We start from the raw sequence: 12658 nt of genomic DNA, 5'->3' as shown, positions 1-12658 counted from the left end.
GCTGAATTAAGGCAGTTTTCAAAAGGAGCTAATTAAATCCAGTGCTGTAAGTGTAGGTTTGCATATAACAACTGAGATCTATCAGGGATACTGTGGAATATTAATCAGAACTAAAAAGTCTGAAATTAAAACAAATAGAGTAAAGCTAATATTTTGCTGTCACTCCTTGTGCTTGTAGAATTTGTTCACGTACACTTATGTTAGCAGTAGCAGTGTGTGTATGTATTTGATTATTTGAATTCAGCACTGTGGAGGCGCCAAGCAAAATCAGTGTTCCATTCTAGAGAGATTTAAGCACTTACAGAGCGAGAGAAAGTCCCCATTCAAAGAGTTTTAAAATACACTGGCTACATGGGCAAGGGCCACAATCTGTAAGGAAAAAAGTAAGTTTGGCGGGATTGATCTAGTCGTCATTTCTGTCAAGGACCTGGTTTATAAAATATGAAATATGCTTATTAAGTTTGAATGTGGAAGTACAATGGAGGTCAGGATCGGAATTCAAAATGGTCTTGTAAATGTAATCCTCCCAATGCAGAATATGACATTGAGAAGCAAGTACAGGATGCTGCATACATAACTAATTGTGCGCTGCTGCAGATTAGGATCTTGGAATCACAGAATGGTTTGTGTTGGAAGGGACCCTAAAGATCACCTAAATCCAGCCCTCCCTGCCACGAGCAGGGACATCATTGGGAACTGATTAAGGAGCTCTCCTGAAAAAGGTGGTTTGGGGTAAAGCAAACATTATCCTGGGATTTAAACAGAAGAATATAAATAAAGCATGAAATAATCTTTCTTCTCAGAGTTAGCCTCAGCTGCATCCAGCTTCAGGCATCTATTTACAGTCAAGATGTGGAAAAATTGAATAGTGCCCAAATAAGAGCAATAAAAATGATAAGAGGTCAGGAAAACACACCCGTAAAGAAAAGTTGAAAGTACTGAGGTTGTTTAGTCTGGAGTTTGAAGTTTGAAGGGGGAGTTTTGTAAGACTTCAGATACGTAAGAGGCTGTTGTAAGGATGACGGGAGCAATCTGTTTTCTGTGTCTGGAGGGATGAGGAAAGACATACTATTTTGAAACAGTAGTGAGAAAAAAGTCAGGTCTAGACACGGGGGAAAACATATCTGCAGGTGTTAAAAGTAAAGCGGTGGAATAGGTTGCCTGTGGACTTTGGGGACTGTCCATCTCTGAAGACATATAAGAATGGATTAATTGATCCCCCAGGTTAAAGAAAGCAAAGGTGAAAAATCAAACATTTTTCTTAACTGGGTGAAAACGACCAGTTCCTGGACTGTAGGCTCATTATTTTTGTAAGAGCTATTACAGATCGATGTTCTCCTGCTTTACATGAACCTGGGTCAGAAGGCAGAGGAAGGATGCCCAAATAGAAAGCTGGCACACAACCGCTTCTCAGAATTCACCTCCCAGTTACCTGATGCTAAGTTTTCTAGCTAGATAAGTGCCAGCAGTTAGCAAAGTTAGAGGGGATAGAATTTCATACTGACTACACCTTCTTGTTCACCTTCTTGTTTCTGGATGCTTCCAGCAACTTTTCCGAGTACACATATATATTTTCTCTATTGGACTGGCTTGAATTATTCTTCTTTCATCTTTATGCTTGGACAGAATAACATGGACATCTCTTGTATAACGCTAACCCAAACATCACAGATGTGTTATAGTGGTTCTTTCTCGTCCTTCTCCAGGGAGAACGAGGCCTAGATGGACTCCCAGGAAAGCCAGGTGTGGAGGGGAATCAGGTATGTGGCAAATACTCAGAAACTGGAGGCTTTTCTTTGGAGTGAGTGAAAGTTTCTTTAAATTTGGAACTTATCTTGGACAGCTGCTGAGTAATGGCAGGACCCATTGCATCAGCAGTTTTCAGAATCCTTATTCTAAGGCTCTATGTTGGCTGTTTTCTTTCTTTCTTTTTCTTTTTCTTTTTCTTTTTCTTTTTCTTTCTCTTTCTCTTTCTCTTTCTCTTTCTCTTTCTCTTTCTCTTTCTCTTTCTCTTTCTCTTTCTCTTTCTCTTTCTCTTTCTCTTTCTCTTTCTCTTTTTCTTTTTCTTTTTCTTTTTCTTTTTCTTTTTCTTTTTCTTTTTCTTTTTCTTTTTCTTTTTCTTTTTCTTTTTCTTTTTCTTTTTCTTTTTCTTTTTCTTTTTCTTTTTCTTTTTCTTTTTCTTTTTCTTTATTTTCCCTTTTTTTTTAATAAAAAATAAATAGTAATGCAATATCCACTTAAAAGTAATGCCAATCCTTTAAACATGATAGGTTAGAAGCTTGTCTGAATTTTTATTAAAGACATAAGGAAGCACACATAAAAATTTAGCTGTTTGATCCTGACTTTTATAAAGTGTGTTTTTTTCCACCCACAACATGAAAGGAAGAGAACTGGGTTTAATATGTTTGGTTTGTTTTCAATAGAAAAACTATAGCTTGGAACTATTAACATTTTTAAGACAAGACGAAACCAGAAAGATATTCTATAAAATCAGTGCACTTCTGCTGATTAGACAGATAACACTTTGTCTGTCTGTATCTAAAATTATCTATAGATCCCACAAGACTTGTTTTCATTACTCAGTGTACTGTCCCTAATGAGAATCATCCTTTACTCCCAAGGGTCTTCTGGTCTAAATAGCAAAGGATGGAGTAAGAAACAGAGACAAGTGATCTGATTTGCCAAAAGTCATGCAACTAATAGGCACCCTTGAGCCTGAAGCCTCCAGGCTCTTATGTCTGCATCCTATCCCCTAGCCCTCGCTGTTTCCCTCTATGGAAAGGATCGTTTTGAGGCATGATTTTGCATTTGCAGAGGTGGAGAAACTGCCCAACTGCCTCGCTTTCGCTCTTTTGGCAGAGTTTCAATTTGATGTGGTTGATTTGGGAAGTCATTTTTTTTCCATATCAGACATCTTTTGTGTTTAGATGGCAAGGTATAGTGTCATAAGCAATCATAGTCTTTGTTAAACTACACCTTCCTTTTCTGTGAGTTGATAGAGATTATTTCTCTTTTTTTTTTTTTCTGTTTCTCTGTGGGAGATTTGATCATTAATCATCACTTTCTCTCTGCTCTGTTCCTCAGCCATGGTTTATCCTATGCCGTGAAATATTTCTCTTGTTAGTGTTTATCACTATCCTTATAAGATGGAAATGTTTCCCAGTGTTAGATGCGGCACTGGCATCTCAATGAACTATGTTCACCATGCCCATTGCATTGTTTACAGGACTGGTTTGTACTTGCAACAAAAGTGGATGAAATGAGAAATTGCAGAGGGATGTAAGGTGGATGCTGATTGTTTACTACTTCTAAGGAACAATTTCTCCAAGTGACACCCTATTACAGAAGTTGGGTTATTCTGAAGTTTTTCTGGCTTTTTCATGTCTAGACACCTAGCAGTGGGCAAATCTTCACGCCTGAATTTTATCCTAAATTTTGTGTTTGACGCTGATTTACTCCCTGAACTGCAATCCTTCTGAACCAGCTGAAATTGGAAAACTGGATTGCTGTTATCGTGCCTGCTGTGGCATCTCCATCCTTATTCCCCTTCCTGTCTACATGGTAGAGCCAAAGCAGCCTTGTGTGTAGTATTAGCTATCGCAGTGCAATGAGACATAGCTGTTTGGACTGTTGATACCCAACCTGCAACCTTCTGTTTCTCCTGTACTTTAAAGGGAATTGCAAATGATGACCTGGAATAAGTAAAACAAAGGTAAAAGTTTACAAAGTATGTAAAACTCTCTGTTTTTTTCCTTTTTACAGGGCCCTGCTGGCAGCCCAGGCCCTCCAGGTACCAGTGGGACCAAAGGAGAAAAGGTGAGTTGGGATGAGATGCACAGGAGGGGTTCAGAGACATTTCTTATTTCCTCCTAGAACCCCCCGTGCTGGAAATATCATGGCTGTTGACTTATTATTTCTCTTATTTATGTTTATGTGAATATACAAATGTTTATCTTTCCTGATGTTGCTTCAGTCTGAAACGGGCAAAAGTGAAAGGTAAAACAGGTCTGGTTATAGCTCCGCTACTCCTAGTTTAACCCTCTTCGTGGAAGTAGAAAGAAGTAGAGAGTAGTTTGGCCCTAGAAGTCTTCCTCAGTTACAAAAGGTGAGTAGAAACGTCAACATGTTTGTGTAGAGGCTGGTATTGTGACCCAGGAGATGTAGAATTGACTCAGAAAGTGCCAATCAGATGAGACCAGTCCTCTTACCTGCATTATAATTATTAATTGCTCTCAGCAGCAATTTCAACCTCGTTATTTTGCAGATCTATTAGAGTTTCCAGGACAGCCCTTTTCCAGGTTGACATTGTGGTTTTGATATTTCCTATCTAGTTCTTCAGCATGAATAGAAAGTTGTGCCCAGTTCTGGATTTTTTTTCCTCCTTTTCTCATCCAAGCAGTAAACCTTATCCAAGATTGCAGAGATCAGAAGCAAATGTTATTACTTTCCCAATCAGATTGAAAAGATATAGGTGAGATTTCAGAAGCATCTACAATCAGGGCATATCCATGGACATGATAAGAGATAGCAATATCTTTGTGCTCCAGTATGCTGAAGTAGAGAACAATCTTGACTTCATAACACTTCATCCATCTCTCTCTCTAGTAGCTACATCTAGCCCTTCCAGAAAATGTTTAGCTCCTTGCTCCATAACTTTCAGTGTAGATGACGTGTCTCTTCAGTCCTTCTGACATAGTATGGACTCTCTTTGGAATAAATAACAAATAGTAATCAAGAGGAAAGAGAATGAAAGGTATGCTGGGTCACTCAGAGACCTACAAGAGTAATGAAGAAATAGAGTATGAAAGGAAACTATATGATAATTTTTGCATTGGTCTGTACCTGAAGTAAAAGAGACACCTTCTGGAAGCTTAGTCATAAAGCATAGTAAATACGGGACACCACTGGAGACAAATTGCTGGAATAAATGGATAGCCTAGGGGGCAGTAAATCATGTAGAGTGGATCATGCAGAGTAGCATCCTAGTGTCCTGCAAACACTTACAGCATCATTCTACTCTGTAAGAATGACTTGGGGAATTTGGCACCATTTTAAGTTAGTAAATATCATTGGAATCAGTGTGTAACATCACGGTGGCACAGAAGACAAGCAGTTCCTGCATATATTCATTTGTAGGGTAGAAATGACAAGAGTTAATTGGGTTTGCATATTCATATCTATCAATTATGGATTGGTATAGAAAATAAGAATGTACAACAGCAGGTGGAAAACATGTTGGGAAGTTTGCTTTTGTTCTGTGTTACGTAGTGTGTTATGCTGTGTTTTGTGTTATGTTTTGTTGTTTGTTTGTTTGTTTGTTTTTTAATTTCTGTTGTATTTCCCTGCAGGGTGAACCAGGGCTCCCAGGATTGCCAGGCTCTTCAGTAAGATTTAATTTTTTTTCAAACATTATAAGCTCTATTGTGTGAGAACAGAATATGGAAGCTGGGGACTCGAGAACTTTATTAAATGTTTTTAAATAGATTTGAAAAAAAAAAAAAGTGAAATTTAAGCCAGTAAAGATTTCTGAAGAAGGACCATGATAAATTCCAGTGAGGAGATGTGCTGCCACAATTTTGGGAGATATTGAAATGTGAAGGTTAGGACTTGAAGAGACAATGAAACATTACCTCAGGTAAATCAGAGAAATGCTTTGACATGACTTTGTGAGTTCCGGGACAGCTGTTAAGCCAATGCCAACAAAAGTGGTAAAAGATAAACCAAGAAAATAGGAGAGAGGGGGCTGATCTTTTGCATGGTGCTAGCTTTACACGTCTTTAAGTATCCCTTTCCCTACAGTGGTGCCTTCAGGGGCACAAGGATGTCTAGAGGTCACCTCCAAGTGAATGAAGAAAAAAGATTTACTAAATATGCAGAAGAGAGGTCTAAAACTGATTTCTGCAGGGGCTGGTAACAAAGCAGTTAGGGTGTATCCCTTTTACTTTCCAAAAAAAATGGATTAAAATAAGAAAACAATACTCTTGAACTATTGGTGGAATGCATTAAAGAAGTTACTGAGACCAGTAGTACTGAATATAAAACTGTGCCAAAGAAGGACTGGGTGCTAAAGACAAGAATTAAAAGCTCCCTGGACATCACGGGAAAAGCAGTGAGCAGTTTCCTCAACTAGAAAGTGGTAGAAACCAAAGGAGGGAGGGAGAAAGACATCTTGGGGGGGGGAAAAAAAAAAAAGAGAATAACTGTATGGGAAGGAGCCTCTTACTGCTCTGCTTAAATGGGAAATTACTGATGTGATGGTAGTTGCCAAGAGATTTTGAAAGATGTACATGAAACCTGAAAATGAGCACTGTCTTGTCCCAGTGCCCACTGAAGTTCCAGGAGGCGGGTGCAGAGGGCTGAGAAAACTGACAGCTGTCAGTCACGGCCTCGATGGTTGCATCGAGGAGAACTTACGAACTTATTTATACCGACAAGATAATGAATGATGTTCTTACTGTTTATACAGCCTCACTAATCCCTTCTCAGGGAACTGAGTGAGCAAACCCTGACAGTCTGAGCTTCTTAAATAGAAAATATCCCCCAGCCTGCAACAGGATTCGAGGAGCTGTCGCAGTTACGGTGTACCTTGAAGAAAAGGCGAGGAGAGAAAAATACACTGTGTGGGACAGTCACACCCCAGCACCTCCTGTGGTGTCTTTTCTCTTTTTTTCCCTGTGTAACTTTGCATTTTTATTGCAGGTACACACTGAAGGCTTAAAAGGCAAGCAAGTAAGAGAGATTCAATATCTGCACTTCTGCTGCAAGGATGCTTTTACGTATTTTAACTGCCTGCTAGATTAGATTTTGCTTTAGAATGATATTTCAAAATTAAGGTGGATAAAAGCAATGTCAGGACATCAAGAAAAAAGTTAACATACTTACAGCGGGGAAAATAAACAGGAGAGGGAAAAGGGTAACATCCTTTTAAAGTGCAATGAATCTAACATGAGTGACAAGTGTAAATTGTAAGGAGTCAGCTGTGCAATTCTTTACATCCTGGAAAGTGTTAAATTAAAAGTTAAACTGTGTCCGAGTGTTATGCTGAGTTTCTCTCTGAACATGGGCACTCAAACAGGGAAAAGACACCAATTTCTTCAGTCAATTTTCCTACATATATTTAATTTTTTACTTTGTGTTGTTATGTGTATAAGTTGTATTTTACTCCTATTTCATGTAATTATATGCAGCATGCATACAATACTTTAAAGCCCTTCACAGCTGTGTTGGCTCTGGGGAAAATTCTGCGGAAGCTGCTTTTGCAAGAATTGCTTTTCTCCACCGCTGAACCCCAGCCCACAGTGTTTTCCTGGAATATCCAGGATAGCCCAGGGTCTGTGGCAGAGTTACTACCTTTGAAGAACAGAGAGCCAGTTACGGATAAATGCTGCCTAAGTGTGGGTGGATCAGTCTGCGTGCAGTCTAATGAGTGCTGATAATTCAAGTAACCCCGGGGTGAAGGAGAAAACCAGCTGGTCTCTGCACTGTTTTTTTTGGGACCTATGAGGAAAGGGGCGGTGTAGGTCCTGTACAGATGTCCGGCATGAGTACTCTGCCCATATAATTTTTCCTATGGGTATTTTAACATTTTATTTTCTTAACTTACGTCGGTAGGGAGAGCCTGGCCCACGAGGACCACAAGGCCAACCTGGACTTCCTGGACCTCCAGTAAGTGGTTTATCTCACTGCTTACAAGACCCAGAAACTGAAACTCAGGCTGAGCTGAGGGATACATGCAAAATCTTATACATTATTTGGGCACTAAGAGCTTAAACAGTGCCCACAGCCTTCTGTTTTCTTCACTGGAGAGAGAAACTCTCCTGCTGTTGATGGCCACGCACGTATGGAGGTGGCACCCAGGACATGGGCAGGCATGCCACAGAGGTATACATTGCCTCAAGGCTGTTGTCCTGCAGAAGCTGATTCTTTTTCCATTTTTAACATCCTGAGGAGCTGAATGAGTATTCAGCACATCTCAGAGAGGAGCCTCGCTGGTAACCCGTAAGCCATCATAGAACGATGGGAAAAGAATGGTTGCTGCAAATGATTGCTTTATGCCACAATGTCTCAGCAAAAATTTTTTGCATATGAAGAATAAGAGATGTGTGTTTGTGTTTCAGCAGGGAATACAACACAATATTTGCAACAATTTAGGCACTCCAGTATTCTTACTTTTCACTTGATTGTGTCTACTTCCAGGTACATTTTATAACCCAGCTCTGCAGGAAATCTCACTTCAGACTATCACTGCTGCCTCATTTGCACACACTCTGTATTTTCTTGTTTCTGAATTGTTTGTTGTGTTTCACCGTTGATTGGGTTTTGTAAAATTGATGGCATTGTGAAGATGCATTAAGTAGGTATATCTGGCTTTAACTATGTAATTGTGTGCTCTGGATTTAATCAGGGCATTGTCACTTTTTCTCTATCCTGTTTTCTTATTCTCTTCTGCTCACAGGACAATGTAATTATCAGTTAAGAATTGTCTAGGTAGCCATTCAGTAGCGGTAGCCCAGAAAATGGTGATATAGTTCATTAGGTTTTTGTTTGTTTGTTTGTTTTTAACTTCATTAACTTTCTAAAAATATATTCACTTTTAAAGGGAGAGGCTGGTCCAGAAGGCAAGCCTGGAGTCCCGGGTTTACCAGGTCAAAGGGTGAGTTGCTCTTTTTATTTAATGTATGTCTCAGTGTGCTGAGGACAGCTGTGCTCAATAAGTATTGGTACTTTGACTCACCTTACATTCACTTTTCTACTTATTTAAGGATCCTTGAAGCCTGGATCCTTTCTCTTATTCCTTCTTTATGGTCCAGCAACTTTCAGTACCTCTTGGTATGAAATTCCACAAATTTGTATGCAGTGCCCAGTGGGACCCTGGGAAATTTTCTTGTAATTTCTTCTCCTCTCTTTGTGTCTGCTCCTTGGTGCCAAGAGGATTCTTGATCCTATTCCCCACACAGACACTTTGGAGCTTCTCTATATACTAATGATTCTCAGAGGTTAAAATAATGGAAGGTTTATTTCCCACTGATGTATACCTTCTAAAAGGATGCTCCTGAGTCACACATGGACATATGGTCTTTTAAAAACAGAGCAAAACACCTTTAGGAAAAGCAATGAGTGATAGGAAAGATCGAAGAAGATATCTTCTGGAAATAGATTTTGATCACAGACAAATAGTCCCTTGCACCATATTTCTTGGTAAATTGTAGAAAAGCATAAAATCCAGCAGAGCCTCCTATAAAAGTCTCATAGAAGCTATCTATGAACTTGCCAAGCCTTGTGAACTGACCTACAAAATAATTTAATTTTAGTTGGAAAATGGGTTGGAAGATTCTTAAAAATGCATTCATTCCAAAAAATGTAAAAATGGAGTGCAGTTTTCCTGCGAATGAAACTTGAAATAGTTTTACCCGTGTTAAGATATGACTCTGAGTGTGTAGAGCCTCTAGTAAGATGGACAGGTTGAAATTTCAGATAAATGCTGTTGTCTTGGAAGTCAAATAAATCCAAAGACACTTACAATACTTAATATAAATTGAAGCCATTTTTTTTTGTGTTTGGTCTGTACTCAAAAAGAAGCTCCCACAAAATACTGGTGTACCATTCTCCACGTGGAGGTTAGATAGTTTCTTCTTGGGTTTTGTTTTGTTTTCTTATTTTTTAAAAAGACTTTCTCTGACTCACAGCTATATGTTGAAATATTCGAGTACTGATAAAAAGGAAATTTCATGGTGGGCCTGATTGTATCACATGAATGCTCTGAGCCTGCCTTTCCTTGCTTCAGCCCATTTGTAGGAAGAACATCTCGTCAAGCGATAGATAAGGGTGGGAGTGAGATACGTGCTTAACCTTTGTGGAGACAGTCACTTCGGTCTCGGTATTGGTGTTTGATGGGTTACTTTTTTAGGTAGTCACAGAGACTTGATTGTAGCTTAATCCATGAAGGAGGTCACGGGGGTTGCCTGTAATGCTTGGCACTTGAGTCAGCACCAGTGGTATTAAAAAGTGGGTATGAGAGCCCTATTTGTGGGCATGTTAGGATAATGGGCAGAGGACAATAGAGGGAGGAAATACATTTTGGTAGGTGGGTTTCTATAGGCTTCCAATTGAATTGCATGATGTTGAATTGAACTGTAACCTTGGCTTTTAGGAATCTTCTTCCAGAGAATATGGTGACTGCAGTCTTACATTAGTGCCACAGTAAAAAAGGGCATTTATTTGCTTTCTTGTACTTTTCCAGTGCTTAGAAAATATCAGCTAATGGCTTTAGCAAATAACTCTGCTGTGCTTTACTTATGAGTTGACAAGTTCTGAATTGTCCTGATTTTAAAGCCTGCTGTGAAACATTGTTTCTTGAGTAAGATTAATAGAGCGTATTAGCTGAGTAAAGGACAGTGATCTGTCAGGGTCTGCGACAGGATACGAAATGCTCCTGCTAATGATCATTTGATTAGAGATGTCATTTGATACATACTGTGTTTGAATGTTTCCCTAGACTCTGTTGTGTCTAGCTAGTTAGACTTCTCCTAAGGGTCTTTATTAGTCACCAGGCATCTTAGGTGGTTAGATATATTTTTTTAATTAAAGGCTGTTATTCAATGACGGAATACCTGGGATGAATCAAAGCCTTGGGCTTGGTGGATATACATGGATAACCTACAGATGTTGGAGAAGGAACGGATTAGCAGATGCTACTGATTCACCATTAGTACAGTTCTTGCCAAAGCACAATTCCAGGCATTGATTACCATTTTACCTAAATTTTGCTGCAAAAACAAGTATTTCTCTAAACAGATTTAGAAGTTAAAATGCCAAGAGCAGTAATCATCTCCTGCTCCTTCTCCTCCTCTGAAGCTACAGCTCAGATCTGCAGTAATTCTTCTAGCACACACCCAAACAAAAAGACTTTCTAGCAGCATAGCCCAGCAATGAGGGCATGGCCTGGGTCATGATGCCACAGTTTCATTTGTGACTCCGGACCTGGCTTGTTGGAAGACACTGGCCACATCTCTTCACCTCTGTATCTGCTGTATATAGGGGCAGGAGTGTAAGGTTATACAAGTATGCAATCAAACCAAACAGAGCCAAAGCAGTGGTGTGAGCATTGGTTTGTTTAACACTAAGCATGTTTACCCGCACAATTTCAGGTCATGCCAACTAGACCTGTAAAAATGAAAGAAGTTCTTTACTCGGAGGGTGGTGAGACACTGGCACAGGCTGCCCAGAGAAGCTGTGGATGCCCCATCCCTGGGAGTGCTCAAGGCCAGGCTGGATGGGGCTTTGGGCAACCTGGGCTGGTGGGAGGTGTCCCTGCCCATGGCAGGGGGTTGGAATTAGATGGGCTTTAAGGTCCCTTCCAACCCAAACCATTCTGTGATTCTATGATCCGTGATCTTTGCATGTGGAGCTCAGGCCTGTTGGATTTATTAGCATAGGCATAGCTTTCTTCATTGTGGTGAGGACAGAAAGTCAGACATAGCCAGAAGCAGATTTGGGTCCCTTTCCCGCATTGTTAGCAGATCTGTGCTGAATAGCTGAAAAACACTAAACATCTACTTGGCTGGCCCCTCTGCTGTTTTATACAGCTGGACTTTCAGGATATGATGTTATGCCAGTTTATATCTCCTGAAAATTTCATTCATAAGGGATTTCATAAGTCTTCTGCAATAATACTGTGATTCTGTGAATACCTTGTAACTAACAGGACAGATTACAGTGCAAGATTAAATTCCAAGTTCTGATCTGCTTGACTTCAGAGCCATCTCAAGTAGCGTGCTACAAGAAGGGCTGATATAAAACAGTTGCTGTTCTGCAGTATGATTCAGGTTCTGTTTGGCTGTATGATCATCAACCGAGATTTAGGTGAAGATGGTGCACACACACACTGAGCTCCTGTCCTGACACACATATGAATATGCAACCATTTGCTGGAGTTCTTAGAAGGCTGCAGTGCTTTAGTTAGCTGTAACGCAGCTGGAACAGACTACTAATGGACTAAAGATTTTTGGAACCATTTCATAGAGGAATTCATTCATGCCTCATAACACGGTCTACTTGAAGTGAAAAGATTTTGAGATCTGTGAGTACAGAGTCATCATTGGATGATGTTAGAAATGCGATGCAGGAGCCACCTACACAGTGTATATGAGGTTTCACAGAAGATGACATAGTCATATGGTGCCAAATACCCTAATGACAGTTTGGCCAACAAGAGTAGGGTCATACATTTCAGAAAGACTTCTAGGAAAGAAGGAGGTATGATATTCTTTTGGCATGAACTGCTGTTCCTGCTGAAGAAATAAAAGAATATATGGGTTAGTACAGTTGGCAGTAAGCAAGGAATGTTCTTTAACGAGTCACCATTTGTGTTATAGGAAAGATAGTGTGGATTTAATTTCTTAAGATGGTTCCTGCAAATTTAATCTTTTATTTAAATGCATTTGCAGTACTTTTTGGCCAAAATAAAACTTTTTCAATTGCCCCTGCTTATACTGAACTTTTCTTGGAGCAGTTGCAGAGTCTTCTGCTAATGTTTGACACAAATATGCCTGAATAACCAGGTGGGATGAAGAAGCCTTGTCATCAGGGCTTCTGATGGCCCAGGGCTTTTCTGGCCTGGGTAATACAGATAGCTTAAGACCACGTCTGTTGCTTTTTG

The 12658-nt window shown here is 39.8% G+C and overlaps 1 protein-coding gene across 1 annotated transcript in view; it reads left to right on the top strand.

Moving 5' to 3' along the window:
- COL22A1 (collagen type XXII alpha 1 chain) overlaps positions 1-12658 on the top strand; it is a 201863-nt gene that overhangs the window by 109762 nt on the left and 79443 nt on the right. Inside the window, exons 16-22 of the mRNA XM_035561694.1 lie at positions 1707-1760; positions 3763-3816; positions 4087-4095; positions 5349-5384; positions 6700-6729; positions 7612-7665; positions 8600-8653. Of these exons, the coding sequence (XP_035417587.1) occupies positions 1707-1760; positions 3763-3816; positions 4087-4095; positions 5349-5384; positions 6700-6729; positions 7612-7665; positions 8600-8653 (291 nt within the window). The remainder of the gene's footprint in view (positions 1-1706; positions 1761-3762; positions 3817-4086; positions 4096-5348; positions 5385-6699; positions 6730-7611; positions 7666-8599; positions 8654-12658) is intronic.

This window comes from Cygnus atratus, chromosome 2 (genome assembly GCF_013377495.2).
Source record: "Cygnus atratus isolate AKBS03 ecotype Queensland, Australia chromosome 2, CAtr_DNAZoo_HiC_assembly, whole genome shotgun sequence".
NCBI lineage: Eukaryota > Metazoa > Chordata > Aves > Anseriformes > Anatidae > Cygnus > Cygnus atratus.
The sequence above is the reverse complement of the archived record's forward strand: the minus strand, read 5'-3'. Positions and strand labels throughout refer to the sequence as shown.